Genomic DNA, 20788 nt, shown 5'->3' on the forward strand with positions numbered 1-20788 from the left:
TAGCCTAGTGACTTCTGGCTCTATCCAGAGCACACGTGGCTCTGCCAGCCGCAGCCAGGGAGGCTTGGAACGTGCTTCAAAGAAGGACCCGGCCAGCTCGAGCAGTAACCCCAGCAACCGGGGCAGCCCCGCCCTCGTCCTCAGCGCCCGCGCGGTGACTGCGCGAACTGGGCCTTCCCGGGCGCCGTCGGGCTGTGCAGTCAGGTGGGTGCTGTCACATGACCGCCGCCACTGTCTCAGCCGCGTCCGTCAGCTGCCCTGGAGCTGCGGAGCCCGGGAGCTCAGCGCCGCTGCCGGAGACGCTCAGCGGGCCCGGCCACAGACTGAGGGGGTAAGAGCGGCTCCCCGCCCCGGGACTGAGTCTCCCTGCCCCGCTTGGAGGTGGCGGCGGGGGCTTTGCTCCCCCTGCCCCTCCCTGGGTGCGAGCGGGGAGAACAACGGAGCGGGCTCGGCCGCTGCCTCAGCGCCCCCGGGCTGCCGAGGTGCTGGGAGCCCGGAGCAGGCCGGGGCTGAGCTCGGGGTGGCGCCCCCCGCAAGCACCTCCCTGCCCCGGCGTTGAGGTCGCTGCCTTGCTCGAAAGGCTCTCTGCTGCGCAGCTGCTCGGTGGGTTCGCGGGAGGAGGGTAATGGGCTCAGGCTCTCGCCGAGGTCTTCTCTGAAGCTGCTTTACTTAGACACCCCTTAGCAGTGCGTGGAGCGGCAGGGCCCCTCCTAAGGTTTTGTGGGCAGCCTGGGCACATCAGTGCTGGGATCCTGCAGTGTGACTGCTGCACCTGTCTGTAACACCAGCGCAGTCTGCTGGGCTCTGCAGGGCTTCAGCAGGCTGCTTGTGTACAGCAAAGTGCTGCACCCCCATTCAGTTCTCTCTTGGCCTGCTCCTACTTGCCTCTGATTTCCCCATCCTTGAGCTCCCTAAACCCTCTCTTCCAGTCCCCACTAATCGGAAGAGCATTTAAAATGGACCCTGCTACTTCCTCTTAAGAATTAGGTCATAGAGCCCTTTAAGGGGCACAACGAACATGCTGGTGTGTTCACAGTAAAGCTCCCGAAAGTGCAATGTTGAAGGGTGTATTTATTTTCTCTTCCTCCATGAAATAATAATGGGAAGTAAAGTTGCTTTTTTTTATTCAATAATAGAAGCGAGGGGTTGTATTGGGGAGTAGAGAATGGAGAAGAGAGATTCTGCTTCTTTGTGGTGGTGGTCAAAGACCTCCAGGCTGGTTGGGTGAGGTGGTTCTAGTTTAGGGTGTGTGGAGTTCCTGCTCCTGCCAGGCTTCAACCTGCTGCAAACACACTCCTTGTTTTGAAATCAGAGTCAGATGGAGATTAGGCCATAAAGGAAAGAGAAAGGTCTGTGAAGGTCGCTGTCTGTGACATTGAGACCTAGTGTTACTGTTATTGCCAAAGGGTAAATGTTTATATAGCATGATATGCCAGTGAAGACTTCTGATTTTTGGATAGTTCTTGAGAAGCAAGACTTGATGTCCCTAGGGGAATGACTAGCTGTAAGACAAATGACTAAATTAAATGAGGCCTAAATTATATGATACATGCTGAATAGGACATCTATGCCTTTTCTAATTGAGAGCTCCTGGGTACAAGTCACACCGCTTTCAAGTTACTTTTAGGGCTACTTCTGGAGTTGCAAAAATGCAATTCTTTGAAGCAGTCTTTATTCAAATAACTTCCTTGATTGTCTAAGTGAAGCTTGTTTTAAAACGTCTCAGATATGTTTGGGAAACATTTCTTTAAAGCTGGAGCAACTTCATTATTGATGCAGCCAGACTCTGATATGGGGAGCAGAACACAAAGGAATACATAACAGTGGGATGGGATAAGTTCAGTCTGACCTGTTTTTATTTTCCTTTTTTTTCCTCTTAGAGAATTTTTTCATGCATGGCTTTCGTTGTGTCTAAATGAAACAGTGAGAAACTTTGTGTCACTTCACAAACTCTTCTCATTTTCTGTTGTGGAGTAAATGCGGGAGCTTGGCTCTTCTGGTCTCTTCTTATTGCAAATGCTGCTTAGTTTATTTTGCTATAATTTTTTCCATGCCTATGATTGTCTTAATATTGCATACCCTATGGTTAATTGTTTACTGTTCCTGACTGACCTTTCTGACCTGTTGGTGTTACCCACTTTGAAAAGCTTACTGAACATTTACTAACCCAATGACTTTGTGTACTCACATAAGTGAAAAATACCTGTGCTGCCTTGCCTCTAAGGCAACTCTTCCTGCAATATAAAGGATTACAACAGTTTTGTACTGCATTTGAATTCTGTTACAATCTTTTTAATTAACATACTCTGTTTTGCCTTCTTTTGTTTTCTGGCTTCACTCCGTTTTTGTTTTTGTCCTAAAATAGACCGTGATGTTTCTGTTTTACTTGTGTTGCTATTAATGTCTGTTTCCTCTCCATCTTCCTTTCTCCATGCACTTCTGTTCCTTTTATCTCCTTGCATTGTGGCTTTTTTAAACTTTCTTCCTTAGATACTCTCTGTATGTACATCCCCACCACAGTCTCTAACCTGCTGTGAAGGCTGATGGAAATCTCTACTGCTCTAATATTCCCTCAGTTTTCTGGCTGCTGTGGAGGCGGTGGGAAGTGTCTGCTACACTCTGACATCCTCATCCCCCAGTGAATAACTCAAGTATTGACCTTGACTAATCAACAGCAAAATAAGATGATCTGACTTTGATTCTTGTCAGTTTAATTTCTGCGTATGTACACTTTTCATTATCAATAGTTTTCACTCTGCTACAGATTAGGAAAATGGAGCAGCTAGCACTGGAGATGCCTGTACACTCACTGCATCAGTGAACACTATGTTCACATTGGGAAGGTCATCCTAACCATAAGACCAGAAACTTTTTTTTTTTAAAATATAGAAAAGGAAATCTTAAATTGTTCATAAATGTCCTTTTTGCCACAGGCAAGTGGATATTTTTCAAGCCCTGCAGATCTCCAAGGCTGAGGCTTGGTGTGAAGAAATTTTCAGCTTTTTAAAGGAAGAGTTGAAGACTTTTGTCAAATACAATTTGTTTGAAAGTAACTCATATATAGGTTTGTTTTCCCACTGTTCATGCTTTTGTAAGTCTTTCAAGTGCTGTCTTTGATGTGACTGTCAGAATTGAGGTCTATGCATTTCCAAACATCATCCCTTTATCAACAACCATAACTTACATCCATGAAGAGTTTATATTCTTATTTAGCTAGAGAACTACTTAAAAGAGGTAGTAAAAATGCTTTAGCCTCTGACAATTATCCTCCATTGTGAATGGGTTTTGGAGAAAATTTCTATGCAACATAAACAGCAGACAATCAATTAATATTTAAATTAGTTTTAGTATATACCTTATCCGATGAAATATTTTCACATCATTGCATGAGCACAATGTTTTTTCATTGTGACTTAAAATTAATGGAAGAGGAAGATGTTTGATTTAAAAGTACAGGCCAAAGTTTTCAAAAGCAACCTGTGGTTTCCTAGGTTTTTTTTTTTTTTTTGGGTGGGGGGAGGGGGATGCCAGACTTGAGGTTCCATAAAGAGGCCTTATTTTTAGAAAATACTTGGTGCCCACACTGTGAAAACTATCTCCTTTAAGGTGTCCCAAATTGGACACCTAAAATCATTTTAAAAACTGCTGGAAATCTTGGGCACATAGTCTGTCTGTGTTCCTAATTTATTGTACTTGTCTCAGATCTGACTCATAATGTATTTCTGAACAGATTTTAAATCGAGATTAAAATGGATATCAGAGGTGCTGTGGATGCTGCTGTCCCAACAAACATAATTGCTGCCAAAGCTGCTGAAGTTCGGGCAAACAAAGTAAACTGGCAGTCATATCTCCAGTAAGTATAAACTGACTGTGAATCATTGACAGCTGCATTTTCTACTAGCTTGTGGATTCTTGTGAATATCCATTATGACGTGTAACATGAGAAATGTCATTCTATCATGACACTATGAAAGTGGAAAAACCCTACAGTGAATGGAAATAGCTGGGATAATTTCCTATGGACTTATTTCAAGAAAAGGAACTTTGTTTTTTTATTTCAATACAGTGGTCCTCAGAAACATTGTTTTGAAGACAAGTTTACTAAAATTGATTACATTCCACCTACCATTGGAACAGTGTTTCCTCCCAGAAAGTATGGCCAAATAGGAAAAGCACAGGACTGAGGCCAGGTTTACATGAGGAGTGCTTTGCCAGTATAGGTGTACTGTACTTGCAAATCACTCCGATTGTGTATGTAGCTTATACTGACAAAACTGCGATTTTGTTGGCATGGCTTAGTCCAACCCCGGAACCCCCCTGAACAAAGTAGGCATACTAGCAATAGCGGAGTTTTGCCTGTACAGTAACTCCTCACTTAACGTCCCGGTTAACCTTGTTTCATTGTTACATCTCTGATCCATTAGAGAACATGCTCGCTTAAAGTTGCGCAATGCTCCTGTATAATGTTGTTTGGCAGCTGCCTGCTTTGTCCACTGCTTGCAGGAAGAGCAGCCCGTTGGAGTGAGCTGGTGGGGGCTTGGAACCAGGGTGGGCTGGCACCCCCCCCATCAGCTCCCTGTGTGGCAGCTGCCCAGCAGGCTATCAATTGTCAGGCAGTTCAGGTGTTCCTCCCCCCACTGTCATGTGCTGCTCCTGCAATCTGCTTTGGAGCTGCTCCCGGGAGCCTCCTGCTTGCTGTGCAGGGGGAGGGAGGGAAGAGGGGTGCTGATGTCTGGGTGTCCCCTTTCCCCCGCTCCTGTACCCTATCTCTACAGAGCAGGGGGGTGCACACAACAGAGCTCAGGACAGAGGGAGCTGGAGGGAGCTTGCTGGCAGCAACTGCGGTCTCAACTTGCTGATCTACTTAAAAAGGCAGTGTACTTACAGTGGGGTCAGCGTACTTAAAGGGGCAATGTGCATCTCTCTCACACATGGGATGTGTATGTCACTCACTCACACACACGGGGTGTGTCTGTCTCTCTCTCTCTCACACACACACACACACACACACACACACCTGCACCTCCCCCCCGCCACTTTGGAAACTGGAGGGAGTGATGCCCTTGAGTGGGTTCATCATCATGTTCAGTTTCCGCAGGGAATGTTTGCAGCCACTGCCATGCATATATTGTGTCTCCTCCCTCCATTGGTGCTGCCTTGTAGAATGTGAAGTTACACTAACAACGATGTGCTCACCATTGAGGGCTCAGCTGAGTGTTAGTTCATCATTTAGCAGCAAAGCATTCCCTGGGAAATAGCCCACCCTCTTCCACCCTGTGACTCCACCACCTCAACCAAGCTTCACAATCATCATTGCTGTGTACAGTATTAAATTGTTTGTTTAAAACTTATGTCTTTTGTCTGGTGAAAATTTTTTCCCTGGAACCTAACTCTCCTCTCCCCCCATTTACATTAATTCTTATGGGGAAATCGGATTTGCTTAACATTATTTTGCTTAAAGTAGCATTTTTCAGGAACATAACTACAGTGTTTAGTGAGGAGTTGCTGTATAATAGCATTGAGATTGAGGCTTTTTGTCAGTGTGTGTGGTGCCCCAAGGGGGCCATGCTGAAGTTGCTTAATTAGGGCAAACTGTAAAGCGTGGGGCAGACAATCCCCAAAACTGCTAGTTATTCTAATACTTAGATTCACCAGCCAGCAACAAAACAGCTTCTACAATACCTTACTGGTTACCCAGAAGCCAGAAATACAGTTGCCTTAAAGGAACCCAGCCTTGAGCACCCACCCAGACAGCCAAATCAAATATGATAAGGATTACTGAAAATCTTGTTCATCATATAAAAAGTTCTACCAATCCCAAAGGATCGGACACATTACCCACCAGGTTAATGAATATCTTAGATCTTACCCAAATACACGCTTACAGCCAATTCTTATTAACTAAGCTAAAATTTATTAGGAAAAGGAAGAGAGAGTATTGGTTAAAAGATCATTATATGTACAGACATGAGTAGAGTTCTTAGGTCATTTTCATAGTAGAGATGGTGAGCTTTAGAATTGTAAAGAGTCCTTTCCAGAATCAGTTTTAGGTTATAGTTAAGGCTACGATTTAGTCATGGAAGTCATGGAATCTGTGACTTCCAGCGACCTCTGTGACTTCAGCCTGCAGTGGTCAGGAGCTGCAGGGTCCCCCGCCACCCGCAAGGGCAGGGAGCTGCGGGGTACCCCTGCTGCCTCTGGTGGGGACCCTATGCAGCTCCTGGTTGCCATGGGCTGAAGTCACGGAGGTTGCGGGAACCCCTGCAGCTCCCAGCCCATAGACCAGGCCTTAATGTCTAATTAATCTAATTGAAGTGGGAGTGTGAACACTTCATCTCTCTATGCCTGAGGGTTTGTCTACCTGGGAAAGTAGTGAATTTAAACTGGTATAGTTATGCTGGTATAATTGCTTGTGTGGACACTTTTACTATGGAATAAGAATGGGTTTGTTAGGTTCAGCTTACGTTGCTTTGGAAGGGGTGTAAGCTAAACTGAACAAAGCCACTCTTATTTCATAAGAAGTGTCCGAGCAGGCTTAACTATACTAGAATTCTTCACACAAAAAAAGTAAAAAATTGTTACCAGATGCTTAACACAATTAATATTAACAAGAAGGAAGGATGGCAAAATTTACCCTTGAGTACTTAGGGATCTAGCTGATGTGATGTTGGAACCGTTAGCAATTATCTTTGAGAATTCATGGAGGATGGGTGAGGTCCCAGAGGACTGAAGAAGGGCAAACATAGTATCTATCTTTAAAAAGAGGACCCAGGGAATTATAGACCAGTCAGACAAATTTTGATACATGAGAAGATACTGGAACAAATTATTGAACAATCAATTTGAAAACAACTAGAGGATAAGAGGGTGATAAGCAATAGCCAAATCCATGCCAAACCAACTTAATTTCATTCTTTGACAGGGTTACTGCCCCAGTGGATAGGGGGAAGTAGTGTACGTGATTTATCTTGATTTTTAGTAAAGCTTTTGACAGTCTTCCACATGATAGTCTTGTAAATAAACTAGGGGAATGTGGTCTAGCTGAAATTACTATAAGGTGGGTGCATAATTGGTTGAAAAACCCGATCTAAAAAGTACTTTTCAATGTTACACTGTCAAATTGGGAGAGTGTATATAGTGGGGTTCTGCAGGGGTCTGTTTTGGGTCCAATACAATTCAATATTTTCATTAAAGACTTTGATAATGCTTATAAAATTTGCAGGTGACACTTAGCTGGGAATGCTTGCAAGCACTTTGGAGGACATGGTTAGAATTCAGAAGAACCTTACAAGTGGGAAAATTGGTCTGAAATTCAGTAAAGACAAGTGCAAAGTATTGCAGTTAGGAAGGAAAAGGTCAAATGCACAATTACAAAATGGGGACTAATTGGCTAGGCGGTAGTACAGCAGAAAAGGGTCTGGGAGTTGTAGTGGATCACAAAATGAATACAAACTAACAGTGTGATGCAGTTGCAAAACAAGCTAATATCGTTCTGGGGTATATTAACTTGAGTGGTGTTTGTTAGATACAGGAGTTAATTGTTCCACTCTACTTGGCACTGGTGAGGCCCCCACTGGAGTTCAGTGGTGCGCACCACACTTTAGGAAAGATGTGGGCAAACTGAGGAGAACCCAGAGTAGAGCAGCAAAAAAGAGGTCAGGTTTTCTAAACCTTCTATATGAGGAAAAGTTGAACAATCTAGGCATTCTTAGTCTTGAGAAAAGAAAGCTGAGGGTGGACCTAATAATAGTCTTCAAAAGGGCAGGTATAGTGAGGACAGTGATGAAATATTCTCCATGTCCATTGAAGCTAGGACAAGAAGTAATCAACTTAATCTGTACAAGAGAGATTTAAGCTAGATGTTAGGAAAACCTTTCTAACTATAAGGCTACTAAGCTCTGGAATAGGCTTCCAAGAGAGGTGGTGGAATCCCTGTCATTGGAGGTTTTTAAGAACAGGTTAGACTAAACGCCTGCCAGCAAAGGTCTAGGTATGGTTGGTACTGTGTCAGCATTAGGGGGGATGGGACTATGTCCACGAGGTCCCTTCCATCTCTAAGTTTCTATGATGCTAGAACGATGGGAGACCATCATGAGAAGATGGCAGAAAGGTGGTATGGTCCCTTTATTGAGAGAGTATGCCTGCCTTTTGTTCTCAAGATGCTGAACCTTGTTATCCTTGGCAGCTCCTGGAGGAATGAAAATTTGTGACTTTTCCTGATGTGTATGGCCCTTGCCATAGTTAGTCCATGCCTCCGCTATTTCCATATTAGATTACTGCAACATGTTCAGTCAAGATGGAGCTATACTTTCGGACCGTTTGGGAATGTTCGCTAGCGCAGAATGCAACTGTCCATTTACTTAGTGATGTTTCTAGAATGAAGCATAGTGCACTAGTGCTTGGTCGACAACACGTGTTGGGGACTGTACTGCACTTAGCTCAGTGGGGTCCTGTTTCATGACTGGGGCTCCTATGTGCTATGATAATACAGATAACATTTGCATTTGATTTATTTCTTGATGCAGTTCAAAGTGGTGATTGACCTATGTGGGTTGATCCTGATTATTTTAGAGAGCGCCTCTTTCATGCTCCATTCTGAGAGTTAAGATTATCTGAGATATTGTGCTGACAGTCCATAGATAAAACTGTTAGCACATTTCATGTGCCCTCAAAAATGGAGGCCTGTCTCAAATCAGGTCTTCTGGTTTTAGCCCTAGATTGGGATAAGATTTTATGTTCAGTTTTCTTGAGGTGCCATTTTATTTATTTGTGGTTTTATAAGTGGTATATATGCTGTTAGTTATATTTTTTGAGCTGTTTTAAAATTACATTAAATCACTGGTTTTAAAGCACACAGGAGAGGTGTCTTCCAAAGTTCACCTCTGCCCATTCTGCACTGCTGGAGTAAAGTTGCTTGCTCACAGTTGCTCAAATTCTAGTATATGCCAGTATCTAGGTCCTGAGTTCTCTAGTACAGGGTCAGTTTAGTCTAAGTCTAACTAGTGTATTGTTTATCCTGCCTCTGAATGTTATGCATGTAAACAAAAAGTCAAATTACACAAAACATGTAGCTGTGTTTACTGGCAGTGTTTGATTTCAGAGTGTGTAGCATGTCTGCAAGAACTTAAAATATTTAGGTAGTATCATTATAACTGAAAATATTTTCTGCATTTGTCATTGACTATATTGTCAGTTTTGCAAATTAATTGAATTGAGAATTCATTATTTTAATACCGAAACGTCCGTTTACCTAGTTTTGGGTGTAATTCTAACTAGGGTCAATAGTCTTAACAAAACAAAAAACCTAACAGCCTTTGTGTAGTAGTTTACACTTAATTTTGTGTATAGACTGTAGAAAATATTGTCTTCATGCTGCTGCACTGTAAAATCAGAATATTTCACTTGAGGGAAGCCACGTTTCCCTTTCCTGAAGGAGACTTTCAAAAACGGTAAAATAGTCTTCTATTGCAGGGGTTCTCAAACTTCATTGCACCCCCCCCCCTTCTGACAACAAAAATTACAATATGACCCCAGAAGGGGGTGGGGGAGGGGGAGGGGGACTGAAGCTTGAGCCCGCCTGAGCCTCACTGCCCTGGGTGGGAGGGCCAAAGCCCGAGCCCTACCGCTGTGGGTGAGGGGGAAGCTGTAGCCCAAGGGCTTCAGCCCCAGGAAGGGGGTCTGTAACCTGAGCCCTGCTGCCCAGGGCTGAAGCCCTCTGGCTTCGGCTTCAGCTCCAGGCAGTGGGGCTCGGGCTTCAACCCCGGGCCCCAGCAAGTCTAAGCCAGCCCTGGCGACCCCACTAAAATGGGGTCGTGACCCAATTTGCGGTCTCAACCCACAGTTTGAGAACTGCTGCTCTACTGGAACCAGTAGATACCCTTCTCAGAATCCATGCTCTTGCATTTAGAAAACTACAGTACTGTACTGTAGGATGCAAACATATAAGAACACTTGATGTTTGAGTGAGTTGTGTGATGCATAATAGTTCACACTTTGCCTTCCGAGGATCGCCAAGTGTTTTAAAAAGGGGTATTTACATTTTTGGTGGTTGTGGATTTTATTTGTAAAGAGATACTGTCAGCTTTAATTTTTTGAAATTGACTAAAATCAAATCGTATGTCACAATGTTTTTATAATTTCTTGCCTTTAAAACATTTTTAGAGATTTCTTCTGCTTGGTGCAGTTTGTGCTGGTACAATTGCACAGAAGCCATTCCCTCTATATAAACTTGAATATGATTATTAAACCAGTCAAGCAATCAGATCATATGAGTGTCCTCTAATACTGTCATAAAGCATCACATGCCAAGGGCACTTGGGTAAAAACTTTGCATCTTGACATGCTGATAAAGTGAGTATGGGGTGGTACCAATAGTAATTAATAGAAGTGTCTAATATTCTGTTTAAAACAGAAAGCCAGGTTTCACTTTGCTGTGTCATGTGAACAAAACAGGAACTACAGTTGTCATGAGGAATGCATGATGGAAAAACCAAACTAATCACAAGTGTCTGCATCAACTACACTGACAGAGCTTTTTATAAATGCTCTCTTACAAACACTTGTTGCTTAAGAATTATATAGAACAATAACCAACATCATCTGCCTTCTTCAGTCCTATAATAGCAGTTACTAATGCCTGCCTCATATCCAGGATGCGAATGAAGTATTGACTTTGTTTTGACTTAAAAATAAATAAATTATTTGTTCCATGGGATAAGTGGCAGAGTTGTAGTAAGATTAATGGGCAGCAGAGTGAGTGGCTCATACTTAAAGGGAACATAACATTAGTCTGTAACATCACATGGGAAAACTATTTAACAATCAAATGACTTACCAATGTAAAGCTTTACAGGTGCATCAGATAATCACAATGGTCTTTTGGCCTTAGAATTGAGAATCTATCAATTATCTGAATCTATTTGGTGAAACTATTTCCTTTTTTGAGTATGAAGAATTTGACTTGCTGTCTAGCACTAGAAAAGGTACACGGTGACTTGGCATATGTGAGATCTGGCACTTCTTGAACAGAATGCACTCTAGCTCATTGTGCTGCATTCTTGGTTGCAGGACAATGCTTTATTGACTGTGTCTTAGTAACAGTACAATTGAATAATTCTGTGGGGGGAAAAAGGAGTGTTATGAAATGGGGAGACTGTGGTTACCTTAAACCTTTAATTGTAAAGAATTGGTAAACCTCCCCATATTAATAATGGGGAAAAATCTTGACCACTGGCACCAAAGGGGAGGATTGGGTTTTTCTGCCATGGTTGTATGGCTTTTACATTGTTATTCATGAGACTCCTCGGGGTTATTAGATAACTAGTCATTTTAATTTTAAAATGAAGTGATTGGGAGGTGGCATTTTTGACATTGGTAAGGCATTATTCAGATTCCCAAAGTCCCTGATGAAATATTAATGAATTGTTTACTAAACTGTCAAACTTCTTTTATACAACCCTGTGCTACAAATGTCTGCTCAGACTGGCACTTATAAATAAACAAATATTAAACCTCAATTCTTCCTTTGTTCCAGGGAATGTCTTCCTCTGCCTTTGATTTCCTTGATCTTTAATGTTAGATCAAAGTAGAGAGCTTTATTTGTTTGAAAGCTTTTTCTTTGACAGTTGATAAACTTTTACCGATTTTTTTTTTTTTTTGAAATAAACTCGCATGCCTTACTTTTGCACTGCTTTCTCAAACTCTAAAGTTGTAATCAAGGGCTCTTCTTAAATCTTATTTAACGTTTGTAATGTTCTTTGAAGATGACAAGTGCTATGTTAGTGTGAAGTGTTCTAAAAACAATGAAGTGGATATTTTCTGATTACTTTTTACATTGTATGGAATTTTCTAGTTTCACCAATGCTGATTGATTATTGTTCTCTCATGTCAATCTCTTGGCTGACTAAAACTGTTTGTTAATCCCTGGGGGCTTCACAGTCTCCATGGGCTGTGTTATAAAAATTACCTCCATTTTGCCAGAAGCCACTGTCTTAAGGGACCAATGAGACTTGGCTTTATAAATCTTTTTGGTAGCGGTGAGTTGGCCCCTATGCATGCTGAGAAATGGCTTGTTATGAGGCAGTGTTAAGAACAAAATGTTGAACAACAACAATCTTCACATGTCAAAGCATACAAAAATAGAATACAAAATACAACACGGGCTTCATTCTGTATTCCTGTTCCTGGAAAATCTGGTTATATTAAAAATCCAAAATTATCTCTTGAAATAAAAATGAAATCTTGGTACACTTGTGTGCAGGGGAATGCTCCCCACCCGCAGATTAGAAGAGAGAAGAGATCATCAGGAGAACATCATTGTGATGTTCCTCCTACTGTGGGGAAGAAGTGGTAATTTAGTCTCCCCCATTTTCCCCCATAGTCCATCTTGGCATGCATATACACAGGTTTACATTGATGCTTACTACTAAATACAAACGCTGGGTCTTCTGGATCCAACTTTCTTAGGGAGGGAGGGAAGGACAAAAATCATACATCACTAAGCTGCATTGGACCCTTTGGAATGCAGCTCCATATTTTTAGAACACTATTTTTTAAGCCATGACTGGTTGATCAGTGTCCTTTTTAAGAATACAGAAGCTGTATTTCATTGCAGACCTCTAGCAACCTAATTTGAGTATAAACCTTAAGACTCCTCAACTAGTGAGTTCTTAGAAAGCTTTCTAAAATTAGGGAAGCCTGGCTAGATTGTCAAAAATATGATTTGATATGGTCCTTGAGGACCAGTTTCAACTTACTTTTTGTATAATCTTATAAACTGTACCTGGTAATGTTTTGCCAGTTAAGTACTATCATATAGCTAGGGCCCTACCAAATTCACAGCCGTGAAAAACGCATCACGGTCTGTGAAATCTGGTCTTTTGTGTACTTTTACCCTATAGTATACAGATTTCACAGGGGAGACCAGCATTTCTCAACTGGGGGTCCTGACCCCAAAGGGGGTTGCAGAGGGGTTGCAAGGTTATTGTAGTGGGGGTCGTGGTATTGCCACCCTTGTGCACTGCCTTCAGAGCTGGGTGGCTGGAGAGTGGTGGCTGCTAGCTGAGGGCCCAGCTCTGAAGGCAACAGCACAGAAGTAAAGGTAGCAATACCATACCACGCCACCCTTACTTCTGCGCTGCTGCTGGCGGTGGTGCTGCCAACAGCTGCCACTCTCCAGCCGCCCAGCTCTGAAGGCAGCGCCGCTGCCAACAGCAGCACTGAAGTAAGGGTGGCATTACCACGACACTCCTTCAATAAACTTGGGATACCCTCACTATCCGCTTTTGGGTCAGGACCCCTACAGTTACAACACCATGAAATTTCAGATTTAAATAGCTGAAAACATGAAATTTATGATTTTAAAAATCCTATGACTGTGAAATTGACCAAAATGGACCGTGAATTTGTTAGTGCCCCACATATAGTGTAGCAACTTCACATAAGTGTGAAAATGGGGAGGTGGTTGTGGGGCCAGGCTGCCCTGTAGCATCCCCTGTTGGTCAAGTGTGGAGCTGCTGGCACACCCTTCCTGAGTTTCCTGTCCTGAGATGGGTCTCCTCAGCTCTCCCCATGCCAGTCTGTCATGATGTGGCCAACCCACTGGCCAAGTCACAAACACAATTTTAACTTCTTCCAGGGTAGCAAAAGTCCAACTGTAGTCACAGCAGATGAAAAGGTTCTTCTGCCTTTTGGTGAATTAACTTCAGCCCCACTCTCTGTCCCTGTTCCCAGCCCCTTTCTCACTGTCTGTGTGAGTCTTTCTGGCTCTGGGATAGAGCACTCATCTCCCAGGCTAGTTCCCCTTCTGTATTGTTCTCAGCCCCTTCTGAGCTTTGCTTCTTGACTCTTTCCCTGTTGTGGTATAAAGCACTGGACCCTTGGGCTGATTAGCCTGAAATACCCAATGCCCTACAGACCCTTGCGCCAGGGCCTTCCATGGCAGTCTGCTCCATTCCCTGTGGTTCTAATGCAGACTGATCTCACTCTATCATTTTATAAGGCCCCAGGTGTCCATTAAGCTGTCACATGGCCCTCCTTAGTCCCACCCTCTCACACCAGGAAGCAGCTATCCAATTATGGCACAGATGTGGCTGGCCCCATCTCCCCTTAAAGGGGCCAGTCACCCTGTGATAGAGATACTTTGGGATGGGCCAAGTTACAGTGGTATTTAATTCAGAAGAGGGAAAAGCATAAATATGTTCTGTACTTCACTAATCCTGGTGAACATGCTACAGGGATTACTGAACTTTAATCTGCCCTGAGAACTGGCAGAGTTTTTACTCAATTTTTAATCATGGACCACCTGCAGGCAGTGACTCAGATTGTGGAAAAGGCTGACTAGAAGAACTTGTTCTGTGTGGCTTTGGTAGGTGGAAAAGACCTTTGACTCAGTGGAAATGTAAGAAGAGTTAAAAATGCTGGAAAAACTGAAACATGGAGTAGTAATATGTTATATTTCCAGCCTGTGTAATTTTGGCGTTGGATGGCTTTATGCACAATTCTCCACTTCTCTGAAGAGCTTCAGCCTCTGTAACTTGGTCCCTTTGTGTGTTAACCTGTGATATTTGGCAAGTATTAATGCTGTGGATTTTCATCTTCCTTTGACTACATCATTTTCCTTACTACACCTAGACAATAAGTGTTGTTTCTGCTGCCTTGTCCTGCTCATTATCAGGTGTGGGAATAACTTTTGCATTGTAATAAGTAGAAGATTCTGCCAGTCCTGTAGCTCAGTTTGATAAATGGAAATATCACTAATGGTGGCTCTTTAATTATCTTAATGTTCTTTACAGTTGCTAATGTTTAGCTACAACAGACTTTCAACTACAGATTTGGATGGATAAAGGAAGTAGCTGTGGAACACACTAGCTCAAGTCCTTCCCCCTCTCTCCCCCTTCCATCCTTTACCTGTCCATTGGGTCATAGTTTAAGGCTAGAAGGGACCACTATATCATCTGTTCTGACCTTCTGTGGCGGCCCAGCACCCATATGTTAACCAACTGATAGGAGACAAAGTATTATAGCTCACAGGACACTAACTACAACGTGCCATTGGCAGAGATTACGAGGAAACAAGATGCACCACTGCCCAAGGCCCCTGAAATGGCAGGGAAATGATTAGTAAGATCTACTTAGGTAATCCTGGCAAGTGACTTGCATCCACAGGCTGTAGAGGAAGGTGAAAAACTGCCAATCTGATCTGGGGGGAAATTCCTTTTCAACCCCACAAACCCAGTTAGAAGTAGAGTCAGATTGGTATAGTCACCATCTTCTAAATACCACTTATCAACTGATTAAAACCACAAGTGTGTGTTAACAGTTTTGAAAAAGTAAAAATCTGACCTAGAAACCAGAACTTTACTTCGAAAAATTTTTCCTGTCCCCTCACACTTCATTTTTGGCATTAAAACTTCTTATTTCATAAAATAAGACTAACAAGTTTTGTATTTGCACATGTTTTTTCAACTGGATTATAGTTGTGTTGCAGATCTTGTTTTCAGCATGTACTCGAGGTATGTATATATAGCCAGTACTGCATCTCTCAGATTATTCCTTATGTGCTTCCACGGGTTGGAGGAAATCTAAAGATGACTGAGGTGATGCTGTTGAGTAGTCAAGAGACACAGAATTGCATCTTTAAATTATTCCCTATTCCAGGGGTAGGCAACCTATGGCACGCGTGCCAAAGGTGGCACGCGAGCTGATTTTTCAGTGGCACTCACACTGCCCAGGTCCTGGCCACCAGTCTGGGGGGCTCTGCATTTTAATTTAATTTTAAATGAAGCTTCTTAAACATTTAAAAAATCTTATTTACTTTCCATACAACAATAGTTTAGCTATATATTATAGACTTATAGAAAGATACCTTCTAAAAACGTTAAAATGTATTACTGGCACGTGAAACCTTAAATCAGAGTGAATAAATGAAGACTCGGCACACGCACTGCTTCTGAAAGGTTGCCGACCCCTGCCCTATTCCCTATTAAATTATTCATTCCTTTGCACATGAGGCTCTCAGCAGAATAGGAGTGCCTCACACATTCATGATAGGACTAAGTTTATTATAACTTTAATAAAGGAAGAATGCCTCTCATGTCAAATAGCATCTTGAAAGAAATAAGGCCTGAAATAACACAGATACAAAAAGTTCCTATGGCTTCGTATTTTTTTTTTCCAGAGGACAGATGATTTCAGGTGAAGACTGTGAATTTATTCAAAGATTTGAGCAGAAGAGGAGCCCAGAAGAAAAACAAGAATTGCTGCAAGCGGAAGGCAGTCAGGTAATCCAGCTTCCTTTTTTAATTTTTTTTTGTGGGGGGAGAGAGGGCAGGGGTTGCTCTTGCCATACTAACTCTAATTAAATGTTGAAAGTATGTGTTTTGCTGTTATGCTATTTAGCAAATTTTAGCAGGGCTTCAGACAGTTATATTGTAAATGAATTTTTGTGAGGTGGAACTTGGCCATTATTTTAACAGACCTCTTAATTTTTAAATGTGTTCAGCTGGAATGAGATCAAAAGAAGCTGGGAAGCTTCACACACATTTATTGTGCTCTTGGATAACACTTTTTAGGTATTTTTTTTCTGATATGGTTGGGTGCCTTTTGGTACAACTTCTTAAACTCAAATAAATGGAATTTGCATTTTAAAATGTGACTAATGCATACACTATTTAAATAGCTACATACAATATGCATTGTTTGTATAGTGACAGTGTAGCTGTCCAAGGTGGTACATTAAACTGATGACACAGCATAATCTGAAATAAAGTAGCCTAAAAGTTACATAGAATGTAAAGAGTAGTGGTAAGTTTTTGTGACTCTTTCTAGCTTCTCCTCAACAGCTTTCCCCTACTCTCCATATGCTTTCTCTCATTTTCTTTTCAAGTAAGATAAAGCCTGAATCTCTAACTCAAGCAGTTCGTGAAATCTGCTGCTGAAAACATATCATAATTAAATTGTGCCAGGGGGAGGAAAGCAGTTGGAATAACTCTTAAGGTCCAACTTGTATCTATCTTCCAGTCAGAAACATATGGGCAGGCCAGATAAGCTTTCCAAGTGCTGGTCCTGCACCACTGATAGAGAGAAACTTGCAATCCCTTCAGCATCTGTCACTAAATTTGCCCATGTCTTGTAAATTTTCTTTTTCTTAAAAGAAACATTGAAGGAGAGATTCTAATTCTGACTTTTGACAAATCACCTTGAGGAACCTTGCTAACTCCCGCTAGTTACTTCTCACTGTTTCCGTTGAATGCCATAGAACAATTTGTAAAAGGTAATGAACAGAATGGCAAAAGTATTTCATTGTAATGTCAAATGTATTCATATTCTATTGTAGATGAATAAGCCATTAGGATGCTTAAAATTTACATAAAGCCAAAATGTGAATTATTGAGATTCTACTGCATTTTATAAAACAATTGCTAATATTAATTTGAATGTATTTTATTTTGTAGTGTGCTAAAACATTCATAAACTTGATGACTCATATCTCCAAGGAGCAGACAGTTCAGTACATCCTAACTATGATTGATGATATGCTGCAAGTAGGTCAATAACCTATTTCATATTTAAGTCTTCCTCTTTGATACTTGGGTGTCTCTTGATCTAATTTTGATCTCTTTGTGTATGTATGTAATACTGTATTCAAAGAATGTATATTTAGGTTGCAAAGTCAAGCACTCAGAAGTTGGGAAATGCCAGAATTAAGATTTCACAGGCAATCTTAGCTTGGCCCCTTCATGTACTTAAAGACTCAAAGTATCATAATGCATCAACACGATCACATTGGACCCAGCTACACTTAGTACACAGAATGGATGCTGCTCTGGGAATGAGGCAGCTGTTGAATATCTTTATCCTCCTCATTTAATTAGTGGCTCCAACCTTATTTACCGTACACCATCCTTGCAAACCCCTAATGAATTTAGTTTAAATTTGTGCAGTTTTGTTTTTAGACAAGGCCTAAATTTGGCCACATTTTGCAAGCAGGTGCAAGATCCATCTTAGTCAGGCTGACAGTATAAACATTGAAACACTGCGTGTCGCTGTCTTTGGAATTTTATTCACTTTTCATTTTGGAACAGTAAAGTTCGTATCCAGTGACATACAGGACAATATACATAATGAAACTGTGTGTCATTAAAATATAGTTTGTTGTCTTGGCAATGTGGTATAGTAGCTTAAAAAAAACCATTTTGTTAATTCTGAGTTAAACATCAGTAGGACTCAGCCTATACAGCTAGCCAGGATCAAAATGTATGAACAAGCTGGAAGTAAATTCAGAAGCAATCCATAATGCCCTCATAACAGCATGAATGTTAACCGGAGCAGTGGAAATATTCCAAGCATATGAACACTAAGATATTGCCTGTCCATCAGTAGATAGGGTTTGGCTGGGAACCACAGAAAATATACAGTATTGCTGACTTGGGGAGTCATTTGGTATTGCTTTTCAAGCACCTAACTTATTTATAAGCATATTGTACCAATCTACCTCTAATATATTAATCATAGTATTTATTTCAGATGCCAATCTGAAACCCTATCACTATAGTATCTGAGTGCTTTCCACATAGTCATTATGTATGAAAGTATCTGTTCTTTTTTAAAGCAAAGCATTTTTTAGGCAAATGAACTGTAGGAAAGCGAACAATATACTTACTATTCCAACATATTAAAGGGCCTCTGAGCTATATGATAGAGTAACTCTGCATTAAAACCTGTTCTGTAGCCTAAATATGTTTAACACTCTGGGAATCATCCCTTTTACTGTGTGTTCATTTGAATTATTTAAGAGAATTAAGAATCTGTATAGTTGAGTGGGGTGGGTCAAAACGTTTCTGTTGGAATTACTTTTTGATGTAAAATTGGGTTTGTGATGAAATAAAGCATTTTGTGAAGTTTCTGCTTTCCGCAGAACATTTTGGCTTTTCATCAAAAACTCAAATTTTTCATCTAAAAATTTGTTTTTTGATAAAAATCAAAAATTTCCATTGAAAACTTTGAAAATTATTTTTTTTGGGGGGAGTCAACATTTTCTGGGGTGGGAGGGAAGCCAGTTTTCTAATTGGTTCTAGTATTGAGCCATCATGTTGATGTTAAGAAATAAAGTGTATTAAAATATCTTGGCTGCGGGTTTGTGTGTTAAATCAAATTAAATACCCAAGTATGACAATTTATGAAAAGTGCAATGGAATTTCAAATGTGTTTAGTTCTGGTTTTTCTCCTTTTTAATATTTTTGAAGCTTGTAAACGCCTGTCTTTATTTTTAATCTCCAACTGTTTGATCACAACATGATATTCTTCGTTTTGATGGATATCAAACTAAGGCTTCCATCTCCAGCTTAAGTGTACTGCTGTAGCTTACTAAAATTTCTACTCTTTTCTGAAGTGGTAGGATTAAGGTCTGTTAAGAAACTTGTAACAAATTATATTCCCTTTTTCCTTGACAGTTGAGTGATCTTGTTTGTCTATCTGGCTTCTGACAAGTTCTTGACTCAGTATAGGTAATTTTTTTTTTTTTTTTAAAGCCAAAGGGAACCAATATGATGATGATCTAGACTTGGATAATAGAGTAGAGAGTGTGCTTATAAAATTTGCAGGTGATATCCTGCTGGGAGGGGTTGCAAATATTTTGGAGGACAGGATTAGAAGTCAGAAGGACCTTGGCAAATTGGAGAATTGATCTGAATTTAACAAGATGAAATTCAATAAATATAACTGCAAAGTACTGCACGTAGGAAGGAAAAATCAAATGTGAAATTACAAAATGGGGATTAACTGGTTAGGCAGCAGTACTTCTGAAAAGGATCTGGGGGGTAGAGTGGATCACAAATTGAATGAGTAAGCATTATGATGCAGTTGTGAAAAAGGCTAATATAATTCTGGAGTATATTAACAGGAGTGTCGTATTTAAGACACGGGAAGTAATTGTCCTGCTCTAGTTGTTGAAATTATACCTTGCATCTGTTTAGGGTGAAAGGAAGGAAATACAGCTCTTCCAAGGACTGCTATGTCATATAACTCTGCCACCGTTCGGAGAGAGAGTCATAGCTGTCTTTTTATTTAAAGCCCAAACAGTTCTGTCTGTTAACTTCTACTGGTCTAGAGTGCAAGAACACTTGGAGGACCAGAGATTTCTGGAGAGAGTGCAAAGCTACCAGAATGTCAGAGCAGGATTTTTAACTTTGGTATAGTCTCTGGGCGTATGATAGCCTTATTCTATAACTTACAGTATTGATTTTGTAGGCACTAACAGTGATTCTCTTTCCTGGTGGGCTTGTGATTTTAAAAGTAGATAGGTTTTCTACTGCTCTTCTGATATTTTAGCCTTCATATAACTCATCTTGTCTCTTCAGCCCATCAGTGGCTCCAATTTTATTCCTTTAGTTCCTTGACCATAAGATGTTCTTCAGATTCTTTTTTTCTCTGTTCTTCTGCTACCCGCATCCTAAAGAAGCATTGTTGCATCCTTATTGGTGCTCTATTGTAGAGAGCTGGGAACAATTTGCTATCACTGTTTTACACCTCTGCTGTCAATAACTGGTGTTAAACACAGTCTTTGAAATCTAGTTCTTGAAGTAGAACATGATATTGATGCCAAGAGAAGAAATGCTGATCACCCGATTCAGCTGTGCTGCCTGTATCAGTCTGAAGACTTGAAAAGAAATGCAAAAAGACTTGGTTAACAACTCTCTGGAGTGGGTCTGGGGGAGGGAGAAGGGGAATAAGGCAAACATTAGCATTGCAGGCTCACGTTAGCTGTTAAAGATGGCAGCACAGCGTTCAC

The 20788-nt window shown here is 41.2% G+C and overlaps 1 protein-coding gene across 3 annotated transcripts in view; it reads left to right on the forward strand.

The window, feature by feature from the left end:
* The first annotated feature begins 221 nt into the window (after positions 1 to 221).
* Positions 222 to 20788, forward strand: part of ATP6V1H (ATPase H+ transporting V1 subunit H) — a 99285-nt gene continuing 78718 nt past the window's right edge. For 2 of the 3 annotated variants that reach the window (XM_065398206.1, XM_065398208.1), the window contains exons 1-4: positions 222 to 331; positions 3731 to 3853; positions 16178 to 16280; positions 17454 to 17543. In XM_065398206.1, the coding sequence (XP_065254278.1) occupies positions 3750 to 3853; positions 16178 to 16280; positions 17454 to 17543 (297 nt within the window). In that variant the 5' untranslated portion in view covers positions 222 to 331; positions 3731 to 3749. Of the gene's footprint in view, positions 332 to 3583; positions 3854 to 16177; positions 16281 to 17453; positions 17544 to 20788 lie in introns of those variants that run through there. The other variant, XM_065398207.1, reaches the window with a different exon arrangement.

The sequence above is a fragment of the Emys orbicularis genome, chromosome 2 (genome assembly GCF_028017835.1).
Source record: "Emys orbicularis isolate rEmyOrb1 chromosome 2, rEmyOrb1.hap1, whole genome shotgun sequence".
NCBI lineage: Eukaryota > Metazoa > Chordata > Testudines > Emydidae > Emys > Emys orbicularis.